Here is a 24,091-nt window from a genome sequence, read left to right on the forward strand (position 1 = left end):
CTAGATTTTGCACTATATCTTACCGTGGGTACGCACCTTAAGACTGAGGTGGGATCTTTAACGGAGGATAGAGTATGGTGGAATCTGTGAGGAAGGTGAGAATGTGGTGGGATCTTTTTATGCATAAACACTATACACAGTATTGAGTAAAATACAACACTAGAATACATTATTATTCAGTAAAAAATGTTTTATTTATTTATTGCACCATGCAAAATCGAAAAGAGGCTGAGCCGTCTTCTGTGCCAAGCACAGTTCATTAATAAGTGTCAGCATTCTTGCCATGCGCTATCAGTATGGGCTGTGATTCAGAGCCGCCAACATGCCAGATGCAACAAAATTATCTTGATACATTTATCTGGCAGGGAATAGAGCACTGGGGCGTATAGATTCCCAACAGCTGTACAGCCACTGGTTACCCAGCTTCTAGGTCTGGATGGTGGAATCAGTGAGGAAGGAGGGAATGTGGTGGGATCTGTGAGGAAGGTGAGAGTGTGGTGTGACATATATGAGGAGGAAGAGAGTGTGGTGGGATCTGTGAGGAAGGTGAGAGTGTGGTGGGATCCGTGAGGAGGGTAAGAGTGTGGTGGGATCTGTGAGGAAGGGGAGAGTGTGGTGGGATCCATGAGGAGGGTAAGAGTGTGGTGGGATCTGTGAGGAAGGGGAGAGTGTGGATGGATCTGTGAGGAAGGTGAGAGTGTGGATGGATCTGTGAGGAAGGTGAGAGAGTGGTGGGATCTCTGAGGAGGGTGAGATTTTGTTGGGAACTGTGAGGAAGGTCAGAGTGTGGTGGGAACTGTGAGGAGGGAGAGAGTGTGGTGGGATCTGTGAGGAAGGTGAGAGTGTGGTGGAATCTGTGAGGAAGGTGAGAGTGTGGTGGGATCTGTGAGGAAGGTGAGAGTGTGGTGGGAACTTTGAGGAGGGAGAGAGTGCGGTGGGATCTGTGAGGAGGGTGAGGTGGGATCTTGAGAAGTGTGAGAGTGTAGTGGGATCTGTGAGGAGGGTGAGAATTTAGTGGGAACTTTGAAGAGGGTAATGCTGGCCACACATCAGGCCTCCATCCTCCAACCATCCAACTAGCTGGTTGGTTGGACTGAAAATCTGGTACTGTATGGGGGCAAATGCCAATAAGCAATTTGCTCACAAACTCAGGAGAATGGACAAAAACATTCAGTGAAATTGTTTAAATCAAATAGGTTCAACTACAGTACGTTGTCTGAATGACAGTTGTTGTCCATTTTCAGATTTGGGAAACAAATGACTTAATTACAAATTACATTTGCTCCTATCCAGTACCAGGTTTTTATTCCATCCAACCAACTAGTTGGATAGTTGGAGGACAGTTGGTCTGATGTGTGGCCAGCATAAGACTGAGGTGGGATCTTTAACGGAGGATAGAGTATGGTGGAATCTGTGAGGAAGGTGAGAACGTGGTGGGATCTTTTTATGCATAAACACTATACACAGTATTGAGTAAAATACAACACTAGAATACATTATTATTCAGTAAAAAAAGTTGTATTTATTTATTGCACCATGCAAAATCGAAAAGAGGCTGAGCCGTCTTCTGTGCCAAGCACAGTTCATTAATAAGTGTCAGCATTCTTGCCATGCGCTATCAGTATGGGCTGTGATTCAGAGCCGCCAACATGCCAGATGCAACAAAATTATCTTGATACATTTATCTGGCAGGGAATAGAGCACTGGGGCGTATAGATTCCCAACAGCTGTACAGCCACTGGTTACCCAGCTTCTAGGTCTGGATGGTGGAATCAGTGAGGAAGGAGAGAATGTGGTGGGATCTGTGAGGAAGGTGAGAGTGTGGTGTGACATATATGAGGAGGAAGAGAGTGTGGTGGGATCTGTGAGGAAGGTGAGAGTGTGGTGGGATCTGTGAGGAAGGTGAGAGTGTGGTGTGACATATATGAGGAGGAAAAGAATGTGGCAGGATCTGTGAGGAAGGTGAGAGTGTGGTGGGATCTGTGAGGATGGTGAGAATGTTGCAGGATCCAAGAGAAAGGAGAGTGTGGCGGGATCTATTTAGAAGGGGAGAGTGTGATGGCATTTATGTCCAAGGGGAGAGTGTGGCAGGATCTATGTGGAAGGGGAGAGTGTGGCAGGGTCTATGAGTAAGGGGAGAGTGTGGTGGGATCTATGAGGAAGGAGAGAGTGTGGAGGGATCTATGAGGAAGGAGAGAGTGTGGAGGGATCTATGAGGAAGGAGAGAGTGTGGAGGGATCTATGAGTAAGGGGAGAGTGTGGAGGGATCTATGAGGAAGGAGAGAGTGTGGTGGGATCCAGGGCCAGATTATAATGGGGGCACAAGGGGTCAGTACCCCTGGGCCCCCCTCTAGCTAGGGCCCCCCTGTGGTTGGCATGTATTTAAAAAAAAAAATTGTTTTGTGCATGGGAGTGGGGTAGTGCTGCAGCTTCACCTATCTGCCAATGTGACAATGATTAATGGTGCTGAGCAACGGGAGCCAAGGTACACTGACTGCACAAGTGTTCAATGCATTACTGAGAGTTGACTAAGTCCCATGACACTTTGCACCAGAGGGCAGAGGCTGAGACGTTTGTGCTGAGCTCTGATTGGTGGAGCTCGTTACATGCTTCTCAGGCCCATGAAGAACAGCAGCAGCAGCCTAGTCATGGGAGGGTTTTTAATCAGAGGCAGCACTGGGACTGTGAGGTATCCTACAGAGTAAGGTGCAGAGGGACAAATACAGGCTTTTCATGTGGTATGTATGTGTGTGTGTGTGTGTCTGTGTATATATATATATATATATATAAATAGATGCGTGGTTACCGGCACTCCAAGGTACATATGACAACTGCCTGGGTGCTGCACTTAAAGAAATGATTATAAACAAAGATTATACTGCCTTTACTCTGTGTTTTGACAGTGTAATATTCCCCCATGCCAGTAATGACAAGGGCAAGGGGGCCCCCCTGTCTAAAGTGCCCCGGGCCCCCCAAAGGCTTAATCTGGCACTGGTGGGATCTGTAAGGAGGGAGAGGTCAGTTTGTGCAATGTGTGCAGAAGGAAAGAGTATTATATATAAGTATTATATTTGGTACTTGTGAGTTATCCGGGCGTCCGATTTTTAAATCGGGTCGGATCGGGACATCGCATCGCATCGCATGCGACCATCGGATGCGATGCGATGCGATGCGATGCGATGACCCGATTTTTCCATAGGAATCAATGTTAAAATGGACTGAGTCCATTTTAACATGGAATTCAATGTGAAAAAGGGTCCTTTTCATACCCCTACTATCCAAGTGGGCATGGAGTTGGATATAAACCTGTGGCGAGCGTAGCGAGCCACCGAGCCCGAAGCGTGGCGAGCGTAGCGAGCCCCGCGAGGGGACACGGAATACCGTCCCCTCGCGGGGCTCGCTTCGCTCGCCACGCTTCGGGCTCGGTGGCTCGCTACGCTCGCCACAGGTTTATATCCAACTCCATGCCCACTTGGATAGTAGGGGTATGAAAAGGACCCCTTTTTCCATAGGAATCATTTTAACATTGATTCCTATGGAAAAATCGGGTCATCGCATCCGATGGTCGCATGCGATGCGATGCGATGCGATATCGCATCGCATCGCATCTGATTGTATGCCTTAACTTAAGGCATACAATCAAAAAATCGGACGCCCGGATAACTCACAAGTACCTTATATTTATATGTATAAATGTAGAAACTGAGTATCTTATGTTCTCGGGTGAAAACGATGTAAGGGGACAATAGGGAACGTTCACAGGTAGTAAAAGTGAATACAATAAATCCAATGATTTTACAGAATAAAGAGAAGTGAGGTTACAGTAAAACCTGCACTATACGGGTGGGCGGCTGTACGTATGGGGCCAGAGAAAATGGAGAGAATAAGAAAACACAGGGTTGTAGAAGAAAGAGAAGAGAGAGGAGGGGAAAGAATAAAACGAGTGAGAGAAGCAGAGGATAAGAGAAGTGCTGAAGGGGGGAAAGGACCGTGAAGCCAAGAGAGGGCTGTAAAACGAATTGATGTCATTACAGATGTGTATCAGTGATTTTACCATTACATCATAACTTGGACATATCTCTCCCTCCCTTCTCCCTTTCTCACTCTCTCCATCTGTCAGTCATCTGAGCAGCTACCCAGAATACAGGGAGTCAGACAGAGTGGATGACAACTGCACACACAGGGCTGCGAGTCACATACACCCCACCACAGGGAGATTACAGAAACATCTGTCTTCTGTGAGAGTGTTATCCATGCGGAGACTGCTGCAGGTGGAGGGGTGACTTACTAAGTGGCAGAACCAGGGGGTGAGGTACCGACACAACACCGAGAAAGGTCTGACTGTATTTGACCCTGCACAGAAATTCTATACCTGCAACAGGTAAGTGACCAACCTTACTATGTGATATATAATAATTCCATGTTCTCCAGTACAGCTGGAATCCTACAGGTATTATACATGTCGTTCATTACTCATGTTCTGAGACAAGCGGTGGAGTATTTACAGTAACTGTAATAAAGTTCTGGGCAGTGAGAAGAATGAGTGAACATTTGCAGCTGTATGGCAGCGTGTACCATGTAACCAGGCTGGACGGGTCACAGGAACACAGTTGTGATAACTCTGAAGTTTTAATTGAGACATACAACTTAAAAACACATACATTGGGGTCAATACGTAAAACATATATTTTTTAGATTTTATCTGCCCCACCACAACCCTAGTTTTATGTCGGCATCAGAAAAATGTTGACACAAGCAAAAGATTGATTCGGAAAAAGTTGACGTGTGTTCTTCACTTCATTTGATGACACTTTGTATATTTAAGTACGTAGTCCCCAAATAAGTGTACTGCAAGCTTGCTTCACTCGTCGTGGTTCGGACCACTTTACCGTTCCCACGTTCTTCGGCTTGTGTCGACATAATGTCCGGATCGTGTTTCATTTAATAAACTATTGGTATACAAGTGAATTTGGAGTCAGGCAGTCTGGCAGTAGCAGTAGTGACTGGGGTATGAGCTTGGTCCCACCACATCAGTTAATTATTTTAATGTGGTTACATGCAGCGCTAATTTATTTTGGCTGGATTTCGGGAAGTTATTTGGGTGATATTATACAGGAGTTAATCATGATGGCTGGCATGTGGTCTGGTTATTTAAATATTTTCTTTTTCTATAAGCGCAAGTTAGCATTACTGCCTCACAGCGCTGAGGTCATTTGTTAGATTCCCACAGTGGCCCTAACTGTGCGGAGTTTGTTTATTCTCCCCGTGCTTGCGTGGGTTTCCTCCGGGTACTCCGGTTTCCTCCCACAATATGTAAAATATACTGGTAGGTTAATTGGCTCCTAACAGCAATAACCCTAGAATGTCTGTGTGTGTGCGTGTATATGTGGTAGGGAATATAGATTGTAAGCTCCACTGGGGCAGGGACTGATGTGAATGTTCAAATATTCTCTGTAATGCGCTGTGAAATATATATGCGCTATATAAATAGTAAATAAATAAATGTTGCAAAGGGGGGTTTATTGCCCTGAAACCACCCCCCCCCCCCTCCCCGTCACTTCTCCATAGAGCTACATATCCTATAGACATTTCAGTTTTAGTTTATATATATAAATAAACATCGCACACAGCTAAATGACCATATATAACTATTTGTGCCAGTGTTATTGGGGCAGCGGGGAATACCCGGGAAATCTCTGTATTCCGTTACAAACAATAAGACAGGAGTCTGTTTTATCTTATAAATGTAAAAACTGAGTGTGGCTGATCTTCTGTGCCAAACTAATAAGGGTCAGTCTCCTGCAACGGCGCTATCAGCGTGGGCTGGCATCCAGAGTCGCCAACATGCCAGATGCAACTACGTTACCCGCACAAGTTTGGCTGGCAGGGAACAGACTACTGGGACGTATAGATTCCCAGTTAAAATAAGGGGGTTCTATGGAATCTTGCTCACAGAATGTACATAAGAGTCTTGGATACAGATTTGGGGTGCACAGAGCAGTTTTAACCCTTTGCAGTCCAATTTTTTTTTTTTTTGCAATTCAAACAGTCTGGTTTAAATGTTAAATTAATTGTTTGTTTTTTCTTCAAAAATGGTCTACATTGATTGTTGAACGATGTTAATGTTCTTAGGCTAAAGTGTCTCACCGCCGGATCTGCTGCTAGCGCTAGGGCTGTTGAGTCCGACTAGACGCTGGACCTGAAAGGGTTAAAATACTATTAATATATTATGTGACAGTTCTAAGCTCTATGCTCTAATGTTGTAAAGGAGATAATTATACTCAATAAACCACACGCGTAACACAGGAGGGACAGAGATGATCATTTGTATCTATGAGGCTGCAGTGTACAGGGGATATAACTGATGAGCTATTATTATTATTTATTAACAGTTTATTATATAGCGCACACATATTCCGCAGCGCTGTACACAGAACATTTGAACACTCACATCAGTCCCTGCCCCAGTGGAGCTTACAATCTATATTCCCTACCACACATGTACACGCACACACAGACATTCTAGGGTTACATTTTTTGGGAGCCTACCTGTATTTGAATTGTGGGAGGAAACCGGAGTACCCGGAGGAAACCCACGCAGGTACGGGGAAAATATACAAACTCTGCACAGTTAGAGCCATGGTGGGAATCAAACCCATGACCTCAGTGCTGTGAGGCAGTAATGCTAACCATTACACCGTCCGTGCTGTTGATTAGGGAAAGAGGTGCAGGAACGTATAAGTTGACAGGCAGTATTTCATATCCTACCATCCACTACAGCGGGTGGGAGAATATATTAGTGCGCCCGAAGCATGGCGAGCCATGTGAGGGAACACGTACACTTAGACGGTGTCCATGGCGACTATGTTGACATTCGGGACAAAAACTCATGTCGACCTTCCCATTGTCGACCTAATGCTTGTGTCGACTTAGACCTTAGCCATGTCGACCTACTTGAGATGTTGACCTTCAGTGGTCGACATAATGTGTGTCTACCCTATGACCCCGTACTCTCATGTATACCCAGGAGGAGAGTCCCGAGGACCGTGCGGGCATTGCCGCCTGATACATGTTCTGCGGCGTACATCTATTGCACTCAGGAGACTGGGCCAGTGGTGAATACTTGGAAGAGGGGAGATATCGGATGACGCCGTATTTTACAATCCACATAACATTGTATGAGGGGCTGAGGGGTGTATTAGGTATTCTATTAGCAACGATAATATTTCAGCCGCAGAAAAAGCTGTAATGCCGCAATTTTAGACCGATGGTCATTATCGGACTATCCAAGTACAGCTCATGTTGTTTGGCTAAAGGCGTCCTCTGTTTGCACGAAAAATACATGAGGTAATAATTAAGTTGCCTGTGGCTAAACCTGGATATGCTTAATACCTGGACTGCTGAGGTGTGTTTGGGAACCTCTGTTCTAGCCCATGGCAGGTGCTGAGCGGCATATGTATCCATCACAGTCTGCAGGGTATACACCTCAATTTATAAAAATGAAAAGAGGTGAAGTTGCCTATAGCAACCAATCAGATTAATTTCTCTATTACATCCTAGAAAATGATATGACACAATATGATTGGTCACTATGGGCAGCATCACATCTTTTCATTGTTATAGAAGCTTTAGTAAATATACCCGATGTATCAAGCAGTGACAGTGGACAGTGGAGAAGTTTCCATAGCAACCAATCAACTGCGACCTATCATTTTATAGAATCTGCTGGATAATGATTTGTTGCTATGGGTAACTTCCCTACTGGTCCTCTTCCTACCTGTTTTACTGCTTGATACAACAACCCCTATTTGGAAACACTGATTCTCTAAGCTTCAAAAGTGATAAAATGGAGAGTGATAAACCGCCAGCCAATCAGCTCCTATCTGCCATGTCCCAGACTGTGTTTGAAAAATGTCAGGCAGGAGCTGATTGGCTGGCTGTTTATCACTCTCCATTTTATCACTATTGAAGCTTAGAGAATCTGGCCCACTGTGAGACGATAATTCCATACTTTGGGGCTGATTCACACCTGCATGAATTCGGCCCCTTCCCCATTGTTCTTGCTCTGACGGAAATAAAAGTTAGTATTCACTGACTTATCATCGGTGCGGCACTTACCTGATTGCTAGGCAGCAAATATACGCTGCCTAGTGAGCGTGCCTGAATCAGGCCCTTAGTAACGGCGTGCTAAAGCGCACTGACCAAGGGTACCAAATGACGGGCGCAGAAATGGGGGGGGGGGCTGGTTACGAGTTCCATGGTGTACAAATCTCAAATCTCATATTATGCTCCAGCCATTTCTAGAAGTAAGTATATTAAAGTTTGGCCCATATCAACCAATCAGATCCTGTCTATCATTTTCTAGGATGCAATAGGGAAACGAGAAACAATCTAATTGGTTGCTATGGGCAACAGCAACTCTTCATTTATAGTAAATGTATCCCCGTGTCTGTAAGATTATAACTATCAATTCCCCCATCACATATCTTAAATGACACTAGTCTATAATGTAAGGCAGCGGTTTCCAACCCCTGTGCCGCGGCACACTAGTGGGTCTTCAGCTCTCAAGTGCGCCCCAGATCTAGAGATGCCCGAACTAGTTTACACTCACCACCAGTTCAACTGTTGTTTACTGGTCTCTTCATGTAAAGGGCCAATGTATTCGATTTTTGTTACCTGTGGGGACCAGTGTGATTGTTTTTTATATGGGGGCCAATAGGTTTGTTTTTTTTCCTGTGGGGGCAATGTGTTTTGCCCTGTGGGGGATCGCATGGTGTGCCTTGGCAATGTTCTGATGGGCTGACTGGATGAGGATCTTATCTGCTGTCAATGTTTCTATGGCCCTTATTCAGATCTGATCGCAGTACACATTTGTTCTCAAAATGGGCAAAACCATGTGCGCTGCAGGTGGGGCAGATGTAACATGTGCAGAGATTGTTAGATTTGTGTGAGTTATTTTGTTTTCTGTGCAGGGTAAATACTGGCTGCATTATTTTTACACTGCAATTTAGTTTTCAGTTTCAACATACCCCACCCAAATTTACCTCTCTCTGCACATGTTACATCTGCCCCACCTGCAGCGCACATGGTTTTGCCAATTTTGAGAACAAATGTGTACTGCGATCAGATCTGAATAAGGGCCTATGTCTCTATATAACCAGTCCCCAATACATTAATATGCCGACTATCTGGGCTTTAGTAGCATACATACATAGAACCTGGAGCCCTTGAAAAGTTATATATATATATATATATATATATATATATATATATATATATATATATGTTGCCCCTGGATTATATGTGTTGCCCCTGGCAAAGAGTATGTAAACCAGGCTTACCTATTTTTATCAGCAGACCTTTGTGGGGGCAGGACTGATCTCAAGTCTCTGAGGAGGGGGTGGGACTAATTGCAAATTGCATCATTTTAGCCCCTCCCTGAAAAGTGGTATTAAATTGTGGTATTTAAAAGCAAATGTCAGGGAGATGCGAGGAGGGTCTGGGAGATCCGGGGCATACGGGAGGCTTGCCCACCTTTTCCAAGGGGCCAGGAGGGAGACTCGATTTTCTGTAGCCTCCTGGCCATTCCGGGAGGGTGGGCATGCCTGATGCAACAAGCAATTAACCCTATGGCAATGGGCATGTTACTCCCTGGTAACAAGCAAATAACCCTGGCAATAAATAAGAAACCCCTGGAAAATAGTATGAAAGCCCTGGCCACGAGCATGTAACCCCTAGCGATGAGCATGTAACCCCTAGCAATGAGCATGTAATCCCTAGCAACGAGCATGAAACTCCTAGCAATGAACATGTTACCCCTGCCAATGAGCATGTAACCCCTGGTAACGAGCATGAAACTCCTGGCAATGAGCATGTAACCCCTGGCAATGAGCATGTAACCCCTGGCAATGAGCATGTAATTCCTGGCAATGAGCATGTAACCCCTAGCAATGAGCATGTAACCCCTAGCAACGAGCATGAAACCCCTAGCAATGAGCATTTAACCCCTGCTAATGAACATGTAACCCCTGCCAATGAGCATGTAACCCCTGGCAACGAGCATTTAGGTGAAAAAAAATTATAACAATGTAAGGTGGTGGGGGGGTAGGACGCCAGAATTTTTATTTTTGTCAGGGGGGTGCAACATTTCTAGTTCTGCCACTGTATATAGTATATTTATTGCTATTACAGTATATATAAGTATAGATGTAATAATACAAGCTGCACGGGACTGTACTTGGCTATATCTCTGGCTATGGAATTTACAGCAGAGCGTTTGCCAAGAGCGGAACATAATTCTACTCGGATGCAATCAGGGAAGTTCAGGCTGCTTTCCATTACTTTATAAACTCTTCATTAATGTTAATGACCTGCTGACGAGAGTGATATAGTAATGTTTGCCTTGTACATGCAGTTATGTCATTTAGAGAAGGGCAACCTATGGCCTTGAGGCTGTGGTGGAAAGCCAGCCATCCTGCTGGGATTTGTAGTTCCACAACGGCTGATGAGCAGGAGCCGCAAGCTGGCTTGCTGTCATCTAAATAAATACATTAATACAATTATGAGATATGCGAAACCGAGCATGCAGGGACACACACGGTTGGCCGGCTAAGTACGTGTTATGGTAGGGAGGGCCCTGCTCGTGGAAGAGAGTTGTTCATAGTGTCACAAAGTGACTGAAAACTGTGAAGTTAGAAAATGCATCCCCAGCCCAGTGAAATATGGATAAAGTGACAGCTGGGCTCCTCTCGGTTTTTGGGAAAGGCATTATTGAAGAGTCACCGGGTGGTTTTGGACGCAGGGCACAAATTATATAACTGAAATAGTTCAGAGACAGCCAGCAATATTAATAATGGAAATGGAATATAAATGAGTTATAAGGAAAAAAAGGTGTTCATTGACGGATTGTTTATCCTGGAAACGCTGCACTACATTAGACACTGAGACATGCTTTCATGGTGAGACACCAGGTCATCTGTACTCCTATCCCGTCTTCAGCTACAAGTAAGGATTTTTTACAGTAAGAGCATTAGATCTTTGTTCTATTAAAATATAAGGCAAATAATTTCTGCAATCAATCTTTTCATGGTGAGACACCAGGTCATCTGTTCTCCCATCCTGTCTTCAGCTACAAGTAAGGATTTTTTACAGTACGAGCATTAGATCTTTGTTCTATTAAAATATAAAAATCATTTCTGTGATACCCCTTTCAGACATACTACCCGGGATTTTAGACCCGGTTCAAACCCGGGTTTTTAAAAATCCCGGGTCCATTGCAGGTGCGCAGGACCCGGGATTTTAGAGGACTAAAATCCCGGGTAGAGCCTTTCAGACATACCCTAGTCCCAGGATTGTGCGCGTGCACGTGAAAAATCCCGGGATTTTGCCGTATGTCTGAAAGGGGTATAAGCAATCTTTTCATGTTGAGACACCAGGTAATTTATTCGCCCATCTTATCTTCAGTTACAAGTAAGGATTTTTTACAGTAAGAGCATTAGATCTTTGTTCTATTAAAATATAAGGCAAATCATTTCTGTTAGCAATCTTTTCATGGTGAGACACCAGGTCATCTGTTCTCCCATCCCCTCTTCAGCTATAAGAAAGGATTTTTTACAGTAAGAGCATTAGATCTTTGTTATGTGAATAGTTTCTGTAGGCAATAAAAAATGTAAAAATCAAAATTATTTTTATGAAAATGTAAACATTACAACGTATCACCTATAGTAAACATTTTGTTTCCACCATTACTATCTAGTAATTTGGACAAAATACACAACAGTACTGTATATATTTGCAATTCTATTGGAGCGTTAAGTCACCTCTTTATCTGTCTGTGCATGCCACCCTGTAACTGCATTGCTTTATTTACAGTATCTAACCGCTGCTGCCTTTGGACACGACACCTCTCAGCTGTGCGCCCTGGAGACAGCTGAATCTCCACAGTAGTTTGTGTCTTGTCCAAAGGCAACAAAAACAAACAACCAAGTTTGGATGTTATACAGGTTGATAGAGTGAAAAAACAACACCAAAAAAAGGAAAATGAAGATAAAGCAATGTATTAGGAGAATATAACAATAGGAACCGATAATCGCTAATGCCGGCTGGAAAAGAAAAACCTCTGTATACAGTACATGTAATGCTGCAACTGAACAGTGCCCCTAGTGGCCAAACTGGGATAAACATTACTTGGGAGGTTATTCTGATCGGAGCGGCCAAACGTGCGTACGTTCGCAATTACCGTACGCTAGCCGTACGCGGCCGTTGGGGTTAAGTCCACCCACAACTCTGCCGCATACGTACGGGCATAAACAACGTAGAAGGGGAGTGGCGTACTAATGAGCGTACGCCAACGTACACGGACGGGCCAGCCCTTACACTCCGACAACTGGCGTACAACTGAGCGTACGCCGCCGTTTACGGACGTCTCTCGTCCGTCTTCCCACCGCCTTCTTGCGGAGATCTGAGCGTACGCCAGCTTGCACGGACGGGTCCCTATTGTTTTCAATAGAAAAGTCAGCTTATGTCACCGCTCGTGAGAGTGAGCGTACGTCCGTGTACGCTGACATACCCTTCATATATATGGACCTGCAAATGTTGCCTTTCAACTATAATTATGAAAATTAATTAATTGATTGAATTAATTAATGTGCAAAATAGTGGCCATGGGATTAAAACATTGCTGAAACATCCTTTGTAGGTGTTAGATGTGGTTTATGTTATTGTATCATAAATACAAAACCTATGTTTGTATTAGAGTGAACACGTCGACACATGTCGACTTGTGTCGATTGAGTGTGCTACTGTGTAAAGTCTATGAAAGCACGTAGTGAATGTGTATAACTGTTTAACAAATACCTACCTTAGCATATATAAGCAGGTCTTACAAAGATTCTTACCTCAATTTAAACAAACCTTTAAATGTCGAGAAGTATAGAAAGATAAGCTTCCAATGTGTTAGAGTGCTGTGTGTGGCTTGCAGGTAGTGAAATCATGGTTTGGACTTAATAGACTGCAGCATTGGTTATTACATTCAGGTGTATGTGTTTGGTAGTAATCCGCGTAAATTAGCTAACCCAGGCGCACGCTGACATGCGGTATCTGTAGGGGTGGTTTGAGATGGCGGTTGGCGGCCGCCTGTTTTGTGTCCGAAATGAACGGTGCTTTAGTCGATCGTGCGGTAGTAGCACCGCTCATTTTTGGTGCACACCCCCGTGTACGCCCATATTTACGCCCATTTTCCCTCATTATTTCGGCCGCACCCCTCATCACGCCCCTATGCCGCCCCCAATGCCCGTACACTCGCGTACAGGTTTTTTCGCACGTAGAGACCCGTCCGTAAGCGTTGTGGAGTGTTCGCGCCTGCGCATTAGCGAATGTACGCATGCGCAGATCATAAAAAACCCCGGGACGTGCGCGTACGGCCCGGCCGCTCCAACCAGAATAAGGCCCCAGGTCAGGTTTTCTGTGCAATAACTTTATAACAGGTCAACTTTGTCTAGTCAAAAGGTCAACCACTATTGGTCAACAGTCAAAAGGTCGACACATGATTAAAAGTTCAACACAAGCAAAATGTCGACATGGAAAAAAAATCAACATTGGGTGTCTATGTCATAGGTCAACGTTGTACTCGCTGATTTGGGCACGCTATTTTATTCTCCCTCTACCCCCACTGGGATTATAAAGTAAGAACAAGTCGGTTTTAAAAAATAATAATTTTTACCTTTTTCCATGTTGAATTTTTCATGTCGAAACTTTAGATTGTGTGTCGACCTATTGGCCATGCTGACTTAATGCATGTCAATTTTTTTCTTTGTGACGACCTTTTGACTGTCGACCAATAGCAGTCGACCGTTTGATTATCGACCTAGACACTGTTGATGTAATAATCCCCTTTATAGCAAAGCAACTCTCATCATCAGAGTACCGCTGTTGTTTTCATCACAAAAGCGTCTACAGGACAAAATGTATATTGCTTTTAGAATGAAGTCCGTTATTATAAATATCAATATAATCCTTCTATTTATTGTCATTATGACGATGATACTAATTAGGTTTATTATAATTATTTATTATAAGTAGTAATAATAATAAGAAGTGGTGGGAATTACCTGATATTAATAGTCCAATAAATCCATTGCGCTCCAAGGCTGTGGTAGTCCGAGGGTCCGATGTGAGTCGGATGCGGTGGATATATTGGATTGGTAAAAAAAAAAAAAAAAACCCAGAACCGAAACCTGTGGATCTTTTAAAATGTGTCAGAGAGTAATGAGTGAGCCTGCCGGGTGACCTGGAAAATGTGAACTGTTGGGGATCCTTGAGGACCGATGTTGAGAACCACTGCTCTATAGTGTTTTTTGTCTGCGAATACGTCCCAGTCCTGTTTGTACAGAGTTGCAGATTAAATCTAGACACAAGGTCGCATCAATGTACGACGCATTTCTGCATGGTGACTGGGAAGCAACAGTGGTACCCGGGTGATACATTGCCAATGATTTGGTTGACAATCAATTGTCCAACAAACGTTTTTAGCTGTCGACCTAATTCATGTCCATCATGTGGTTTTGACCAAATCAATGTCAACTAAAACATTGTTGATCCATTGATCCACACCTGGTAACGGCGGGTGGGGTGGTGAACACATAGACATATTAATACGTTGTGTCTTTTCTAGGGGGGTGATTCAGGATCACACAGAGCGGGGTGAGCAGGGGGCTGTCCCATGGCAACTCCCAGTGTTTCCTGGCCGTGCCCAGAAAAAATGCTGGGCGTCCCCATGAGTACGCAGGTGTGTTGAAGCCTGCACGGGGCGGCGCTGATGTCACATGACGTCAGCGCTGCCCCGAATTCGGCCATATCTGAGCTGAAAAAAAGTCAGCCTAGACTGAATTTTATTTGTGAGCGGGTAAAAAAAAATTTGATGGTCACCTGTATGCCCGCATGCAAATGTATGTGTCAACGTGCATGGATATTCGCGAGGCGACAGGGGGAGGCGTTTACTATCCTGGCGGGCAGCGTTTACCTTTGAAGAATGCTGCTCAGCGAGCGGGTCTGAATCAGGCACAAAGGCCCTTATTCTGGTTCACTTGCAAAGGCAAATTCCTTCTCAAATGGACAAAACCATGTGCACTGCAGGTGGGGCAGATGTAACTTGTGCAGAGAGAATTAGATTTGGGTGGGGTTTTACTGCAAAGTGAGATCTATATTGCAGTGTAAGAATAAAGCAGTCAGTATTTACCCTGCACAGAAACAAAATAACTCACCCAAATCTAATTCTCTCACATCTCTCTGATCAGAGCTTACAGTGGAAATGTGAACCTCCATAATTAGGTTCTGCTAGTCCCGATCAGGGCTATTACATGTCCACATGACGTTCCCGCTGTACTGGTTCCATCTGGAGGTGGCGGAATCCATCATGGAAAAGTAGAACGTTTAGTATTGTTGTAATGAGGACCGTGCTCCGGGGAGAGGGGGAGTTTATGTTTGGGCTGGGAGGGGTTGCAGTGTATATCAGATCCATGTCCATGTTAATGACTCCTGTAATTGTGCAGTGCTGTGTAAGGTCTCTGACAGAGGCCACTTGGCATTGCCTGGCCAGGGCTGATTGGGCGACCTTGTCGGAGCTCGCCCTGGGGTTAATTGAGATTGTTTGCAGATTTTCTATTGATGTTGTGCAGAGTATAGCGAAGCATATGGCTTTCATACAGTGCGAGTGCTGTAATTGTCTGTAATCAGCTCTCCCATTCCCCCCTTTCCTGTTACCGATATGTATCTCACCTGTCTCCACTTATCCCGCTCTCTATTCTTCTGACACTTTCTTATTCCTTTGCCTTATTTCTTTCTTTATCGCTTCTCTTATAAATTCTTATAATGTCTTTACGTGCTGCGCCTTTATGGCACTAGGGGTTAATGCTATATCCTCCCCCCTTATTTGTATCTGCTGTCTTTTGCTCTCTTTTTCCTGTCCATCTTTTATTGTTGTCCTTTTCCCCCTTAATTCTCAACTCTAATTGATCAGCTCACCCAGGGGGTTATTCTAGTTCATTCTTACTGACAAAATCCTTCTTAGATGGACAAAACCATGTGCACTGCGGGTGGGGCAGATGTAACTTGTGCAGAGAGAATTAGATTTGGGTGGGGTTTTTCTTCAAAGTGAGATCTATATTGCAGTGTAAAATCATGCAGTCAGTATTTTCCCTGCACAGAAACAAAATAACTCACCCAAATCTAATTCTCTCTGCACATGTTACATCTGCCCCCCTGCAGTGCACATGGTTTTGTCCATCTAAGAAGGATATTTTGTCAGAAAGAATGAACTAGAATAAACCCCTATATTTTTATTTGACCTAAAATTCCTTAGTTACATGTAAACCTCACTCAGCCATCTTTCCCCTTATCTCTACACTCTACTTCTCCATCTGTGCTCTCTTACTACTACTCCCTCATATCTACACTCTACTCCTCCATCTGTGCTCTCCTACTACTACTCCCTCATATCTACACTCTACTCCTCCATCTGTGCTCTCTTACTACTACTCCCTCATATCTACACTCTACTCCTCCATCTGTGCTCTCCTACTACTACTCCCTCATATCTACACTCTACTCCTCCATCTGTGCTCTCTTACTACTACTCCCTCATATCTACACTCTACTCCTCCATCTGTGCTTTCTTACTACTACTCCCTCATATCTACACTCTACTCCTCCATCTGTGCTCTCCTACTACTACTCCCTCATATCTACACTCTACTCCTCCATCTGTGCTCTCTTACTACTACTCCCTCATATCTACACTCTACTCCTCCATCTGTGCTCTCTTACTACTACTCCCTCATATCTACACTCTACTCCTCCATCTGTGCTCTCTTACTACTACTCCCTCATATCTACACTCTACTCCTCCATCTGTGCTCTCTTACTACTACTCCCTCATATCTACACTCTACTCCTCCATCTGTGCTCTCTTACTACTACTCCCTCATATCTACACTCTACTCCTCCATCTGTGCTCTCTTACTACTACTCCCTCATATCTACACTCTACTCCTCCATCTGTGCTCTCTTACTACTACTCCCTCATATCTACACTCTACTCCTCCATCTGTTCTCTCTTACTACTACTCCCTCATATCTACACTCTACTCCTCCATCTGTGCTCTCCTACTACTACTCCCTAACATCTACACTCTACTCCTCCATCTGTGCTCTCTTACTACTACTCCCTCATATCTACACTCTACTCCTCCATCTGTGCTCTCTTACTACTACTCCCTCATATCTACACTCTACTCCTCCATCTGTGCTCTCTTACTAGTACTCCCTCATATCTACACTCTACTCCTCCATCTCTACTTTCTTATTTTTACTCCCTCTCAGTCCCTCTCTGTCTCCTTTCCCTCTTCATCCTTCGCCTCTCCTTTGTTATCTTTCATTCTCCTCTCTCCCATCACCCCATTTGCGCTCCACTTTTCATCTCACACATCATATTCCCCCTTTCATGCCCGTGTTTTGCAGTTTCCTTCTCTTGCCTCATCCACCTTCTTGTTCTTTTTCACAGGTGATCCAGTTATCTGCGCCTTCCAGTTATAATGAACCTCATTCCATTGTCTCTCATCTTCGTCTTTTTGGGGGGATCCCTCTCTGCTCCTCCCTCTACTACCCAGCCTAAATGTCCTGAAGCGGAAGGGGTCCAAGCCTTGTTGAAACGCCTGCTTATTTTGGAGAAGTTGGTAAGGGACATAAAGGGACAATGTACAACACCTTGCTGTGGTAAGGCCCAAAGTGATGCAGGTAAGTCCGGTGGTGTATACTGTATGTATTATTACTAGCCCGTATGCGTTATGTAATGGGATCATCCTCACTCAAGGTTTTGATTGGTCGCTATAGGCAACCTCTCCATTGTATCTCTCTGGAAGGTTTAATACCTCTCCCCCTCTATATGTAGGCAAGGAACCCGGCAACAGGCTATACAATTTAAAAGCAAACTGCCGGTTCTAATCACAATGCACGGATACATTTGATTACATCGTAATCAAAGGATCCCAGGTTCATCCAAAATGGAATTTCAATACTGCCTTTCCTCTCCCCAATGTCCCAAATTATTCATGTATTCAAGAGTCACTGACCTACCCCCAAACTCCAAAGCCAAATTAAGGATTGGGAAACTGAATTTCCTGTTTTACTCTTGGCCCCTGTTTAGTCAGCAGCACTATGACTTCCTTGCCAGGGATCTGTAACACGCACACGAGGACATTGTTATATTTCCCTAATGACTGCTCAGTGCCGTACGTCCTCTATAATTAAGGATTCGTACAGTGCCAGGTATTAGCGTTGCTGATAGACAGAGGTGCGTGGCGTTGGCCGTGTAACATTTCTCTGGATGGTGCGATGAACCCAGGTGCTTTTGTCTTTAAAATACTTGCCCTTTAGTTGCCGTTCGGATACTTTTGGGGGGGAATGGAAAGGCAGAACTCTATGCGTTTCTGGCAATGGTGGCGCACAATTACACTATCCCCTCCAGACTCATAAAACACTGTTTATCCAGATTCACAGACTGCAGAAATACTCTGTGTAACTGGACAGAACTCAGGGATTTCTCAGTGGGAGTAGAAGATAAAAACATATTTTCCAATTTGTTGCCAATCTCGCATAGTTTTGAACAACGTCTTTCTTTACACTTTCTTTTCTTGCACTTTATTTTCATTTAAAATTGCACGTAGCGGGTTTTCCAAAATCAGCGCCCGCTCCTATTCACAAAGATTGCAGGGAAAAAGTATTTGGTTAAATATTAAACGTTCTCTCCCAGCAATGCTCAACGCCGGCGCAAGACACATAAAAATGTCTCAAGCAACACATGGCATACCGACATGAAAGCTTTTACACAAAATAAAGTGACACTTAATCATTGTTAGGTGCCAGAGTGACATATTGTAGCCGTACTTCATAAATATTGGATTTCTATCTATTCTTTTATGTTTTTTATTTTTATTTGTTGTACCAAATAATAGGTTTTAATTGTACATCCTGCACCCATTTTCTATATGCCTATATAACCTGCAGTTACTGTGTCCCAAATTTTTTTAAGAAGCACTGCTGTACATAAATCAATAGATAAGTAGATAGATAGAGCCGGAATTTTCCACAAGGCAAGCTATGGGCCTGTCTAGGGCCCTGCAGGTTCCAAGGGCCCCCATAAAGATATCCTGGCTATCCAAAAGTTCCCAGAGGAGCGTTGCGTGACTACTGCGTGACATCATGACATCGCATGGACCCGCCCACACTCCCTTTGATGTTCTTTGATAGGAAAAGCGGGCAGTCTCCTTTCAAAAGACCTAGCGCCCATACTGCCCAACTGGCCCATTTACAGGGGGACTGTACAGGGGGACTTGCCCAGACCATACACTCCCTGGTAACAGCTGTCAGAGGCAGCCCTTCCCCCCCTCCCCTGGACAGGACACCCCCAGACATGACCCCCCTGGGTCTTGTCTGGGTCAGGTTTTTATCCATACCCCTCAGGGGCTGCCCATGTCGGCCCACTTCTACAAAATTTCACAGGGTCACTTTCAGTTCCCATTCCACCCCTGTTACAATGTGTTATCCTTTCCTGTCTTTTCTCCACATGACTGAGAAATGTTTCTTCTTTTTCCAGATAACCCGGCCAATATCAAGGCTCCCGGCTGTAACCAGGAAAACAATGATTGCCCGGGGGGGTGCGGTGGTGAGGACCGAGGTGACTGTGTGAACGGGGAGTGCCGGTGTAAAGACGGCTTCATGGGAGACAGATGCCAGCTACTGACATGCCCGGAGGACTGCAATGACCAAGGCCAGTGTGTAAAGGGAAGTTGCATCTGCTTCAAAGGATACTTTGGTGTATCTTGTGCTTCCAAAGGCTGCCCCAAAAACTGCCAAAATCGTGGGCGCTGTGAGGATGGCATCTGTGTTTGCGATCCTGGATTTACTGGAGAAGACTGCAGTTCTAGAACTTGCCCCAAAAACTGCATGAACCAAGGGAAATGTGAAGGGGGTACCTGTGTCTGTTTCTCAGGATTTACTGGTCCCGACTGCGGCACTAAAGCTTGCCCTAGAAACTGTCTAAACCGGGGGAAGTGTGAAAACGGAGTATGTGTCTGCCGTCCTGGATTTTCTGGGGTGGATTGTGGTTCGAAAAGCTGCCCTCATAATTGCAGAGGCCGTGGCGACTGTGAGGATGGAGTTTGTGTTTGTGACACGGGATATACAGGTGCGGACTGCGGTTCTAGAACCTGCCTCAATGATTGTAACAGAAACGGCCAATGCGAGGACGGAGTCTGCGTCTGTGATTCCGGGTATTATGGGGAGGACTGTGGGTATAAAGCTTGCCCCGATGACTGCAACGAGCAGGGCCAATGCATTTCGGGCAAGTGCGTGTGTGACCCTGGGTTTGTCGGGTTGGACTGTGGGATCAGAATCTGCTCTCCAGAGTGTGAGAGACGAGGCCGATGTGAGGACGGAGAGTGCATCTGTGATCCGGGGTTCACCGGCCCTGACTGTGAGATCAGTACTTGCCCGAATGATTGCCACAAACAGGGCCGATGTGATGACGGCAAATGCATCTGTGATCCTGGATACACGGGTCCGGATTGCAAGTCAAGAACTTGCCCCAACAAATGTCAGAGCCGGGGCCAATGTGTAGACGGGACCTGCATTTGTAATGCTGGATTTTCTGGGCCAGATTGTGGAACTAAATCCTGCCCAAAGAACTGCAGTGGTAACGGGCAGTGTGTGAATGGCAAGTGTATTTGTAATTCTGGATTTTCTGGCCCAGTTTGTGGCATCAGGACTTGCCCAGCTGGGTGCACAACCCACGGACGCTGTTTGAGGGGCACCTGCGTCTGCTCCCCCGGCTACACGGGAGTGGATTGCAGCATCAGAACATGCCCCAGAAACTGTCATAATCGAGGCAGCTGTGAAGGTGGAGTATGCTTTTGTGACTCCGGATTTACTGGTCTAGACTGTGGCACTAAAACCTGCCCCAATGACTGCTTTGATCGGGGCCATTGTGAAGACGGAGCGTGTGTGTGTGATTACGGATTTACTGGCCAGGACTGTGGTTCTAGAACATGCGCTAATGACTGCAACAATCGGGGTCAGTGTCAAGATGGTGTCTGTGTTTGCAATTCTGGATACACAGGGCAGGACTGTGGATCTAGAACATGCCCCAAAGACTGTAATAATCGTGGCCGGTGTAAAGACGGGGTCTGTGCTTGTGAACTTGGATATACTGGTGTAGACTGTGGCTCTAGAACCTGTCCCAAAGATTGTAACAACCATGGTCGGTGTGAAGATGGACAGTGTATTTGTGCTCCCGGCTACACTGATGCAGACTGTGGAACCAGAACCTGTCCAGAAAATTGCAATGACAATGGCAGATGCGATGACGGGAAATGTGTCTGTGATCCAGGCTACACTGGTCAAGACTGTAGATCAAAAACGTGTCCCAATGACTGCAACAACAGGGGTCGGTGCGAAGATGGGATATGCCAATGTAATCCTGGGTACACCGATATAGACTGTGGACTCAAGACCTGTCCTAATGACTGTCAGAACAGAGGCCAGTGTGATGATGGCGTGTGTGTTTGTGATTCTGGGTACTCCGGCCAAGATTGTGGCTCTAGCACCTGTCCAGAGAGCTGTAGTAACCACGGAAGGTGCGATGACGGGAAGTGTATCTGTGATTCTGGATTCACAGGAGTGGACTGTGGGTCTAGAGCTTGTCCGGACAACTGTCATGTCCACGGAAGGTGCCAAGAGGGAGTCTGCATCTGTAATCCTGGGTTTGCAGGACCTGATTGCGGGTCCAAAGCTTGCCCCAAAAACTGTAACAATAATGGGCAGTGCGTGAATGGGAAATGCGTCTGCAACACTGGTTTTGGTGGGCCGGTCTGCGGAGCTAAAATCTGTCCAGGAAACTGCAGTGGACAAGGAAAATGCACTAATGGGGTCTGCGTATGTAAGAAGGGGTACAGCGGTCCCGAATGTGCACTGGGTAAGTAATAAGGGTGTCTGGTGATCTATATGTACTGTCGGGTGGTTTCTTCAGCGCTTATGACTTCATTTATGAATTGCACTTGTTGTAGACCCCAAATCTCTATGTTTTTCTTTTAGATGGTCAACACAAACTGGGTCGACATGGTCAAAAAGTCGTCACATGATAAGGTTGACATTTGTTTTTCACTTTTTTGGTGTCCACACCTGTCGACATGGACCCCCAATCACTGTAAAGCATACCCTCATTTTGCTCGCTATGCTTTGGGGCTGGGGCCTCTCTTAGCTCGGTACACTTTACCGTTCCCAATTGAAGTCCACGTGGACAGTGAAGTTTGAAAAAGTCCAAAAAATTGGGAAAAACTCATGTCGACCTTTTCATGTATCAACATTTTTGATGTTGACTTTTTGATGTCAACCTATTCACTGTCTACCTAGAGACTGTCGATCTTTTAACCGCCATACATGTAGCTCATGTCAGTGTTTAGAGCAGGGCTGGGCAACACCGGCCCTCCAGATGTTGATGAACTACACATCCCAGGATGCTTTGCATTAGTTTTGCTATGTGGCCATGCTGAAACTGATGCAAGGCATGCTGGGATGTGTAGTTCATCAACATCTGGAGGGTCGGTGTTGCCCAGCCCTGGTTTAGAGGTTATTATTAGCGAATTGAGGCTATAAACACTCTGCAGCGCACCTAGAACACATACAGTGTGCCACGCAGAAGGATAGGGCAACCCTAGGTCACCGATGGGTGGCAGCTCCGCATTCTGTAAGAGAGGAACTAGGAACAGCCATCGAATGGTTCACTTTCAACAGTCTCATCAATGGTGCCATCCGCACTTTACGTCAATGGCAGGAGACCACAGATGAGTTTTTAGCCATCATTGGCAAAATTATTGACCATTGGTGGTTCCATCAAACATCAATGGAAGATGGCCAGAGCTAGAGACACTACTAACATGCCCTCTCCACCTCTTTATCTCATTTCGATAATGTCACCTCAGTCCAACAGAGCCAGAGTCAGATTCCCTCTGCCCAATTCTTGTTTTGCTCTCTGTACTTCCAGAAAAGAAAGTAGGATCCTGAGGTTTTTTTTTTGTTCCACAAACACATAGTTTTTTTAGAAGGTTTGATGTATCCCTCACTGCCTAGTTTTGCACAGAATGTCCCATTCGCACATAGAGAACTTCACAAAGAGACCACCTTCTGATACGTTTCTGGTGGTGTGAGGCAACACCGTTCTCTATGGAATTTATATTTCAATGTGTGGAGATTCCTTGGTACTTGCGCAATGTGTCTGATCCAATTTTCTACTTACCAAGATCATCTCTATGATCTGACCATGAGTAGCTGTACTGTAGGTCTGCAGCTGCTTGGTTCCCTCCTGTAGCCATGGACATAGAAACGGAGGCCTCACACCTCCAGAACTCTGTTGATTGGATCCCACACTCTACCTGGCAATTTATAGTGTAGAAGAGCCCTGGTTACAGTGGTGTGGTCAGAGATAATCTGCCGTTCCAGAAAATCAGGCTTCACTATACTGTAGGTGCCCATGAAAGTGTTGATAAACCCACCAATGTTTTGTAGGAGACACAGAAATCTTAGCTGTCACCGGCCTCCATGTGACATCACAAGAAGAGTCCGCAGTCACTCTGGAGTGGGACAAGCCTCAGGTGCCTCCAGATTCCTATGACATCACTTTCAAAGTCAAGGTATGTGCATCGTTATGGGAGTACGCACATGTGAGATTTCGGGAGAGATAAATTGTAATTTGGTGAAAGACTACTAGAAATAGATACGATTGACAACTTTACCTAGTTTACGGGAGCTGTCTCAGATTTGCCCCTGGATATATTCCGGTTTTCAACATTCCTATTTTTCTATTTTAGTTCTTGTTCTACAGCTTCAAATTTACTAATTGTGATTTGGGATTGTACTGTTCATCATTTACTAAGACAGTATCACCCAGATCAGTGGTTGCCAACCTGGGTCCTCAAGTACCACCAATGGTTCATGTTTTTCAGGTCTCCACACATAATCGCAAGTGAAAGAATTAGCTCCACCT

General features: G+C 45.0%; 1 protein-coding gene across 2 annotated transcripts in view; it reads left to right on the forward strand.

Moving 5' to 3' along the window:
* Positions 1-4,124: 4,124 nt before the first annotated feature.
* The window catches only part of TNXB (tenascin XB), a 74,620-nt gene continuing 54,653 nt past the window's right edge, over positions 4,125-24,091 (forward strand). For both annotated transcript variants that reach the window (XM_083160129.1, XM_083160130.1), the window contains exons 1-4: positions 4,125-4,381; positions 17,558-17,790; positions 19,649-22,024; positions 23,614-23,738. In XM_083160129.1, coding sequence (XP_083016255.1) covers positions 17,589-17,790; positions 19,649-22,024; positions 23,614-23,738 — 2,703 coding nt within the window. In that variant the 5' untranslated portion in view covers positions 4,125-4,381; positions 17,558-17,588. The remainder of the gene's footprint in view (positions 4,382-17,557; positions 17,791-19,648; positions 22,025-23,613; positions 23,739-24,091) is intronic.

The sequence above is a fragment of the Crinia signifera genome, chromosome 9 (genome assembly GCF_055691185.1).
Source record: "Crinia signifera chromosome 9, ASM5569118v1, whole genome shotgun sequence".
Lineage (NCBI taxonomy): Eukaryota > Metazoa > Chordata > Amphibia > Anura > Myobatrachidae > Crinia > Crinia signifera.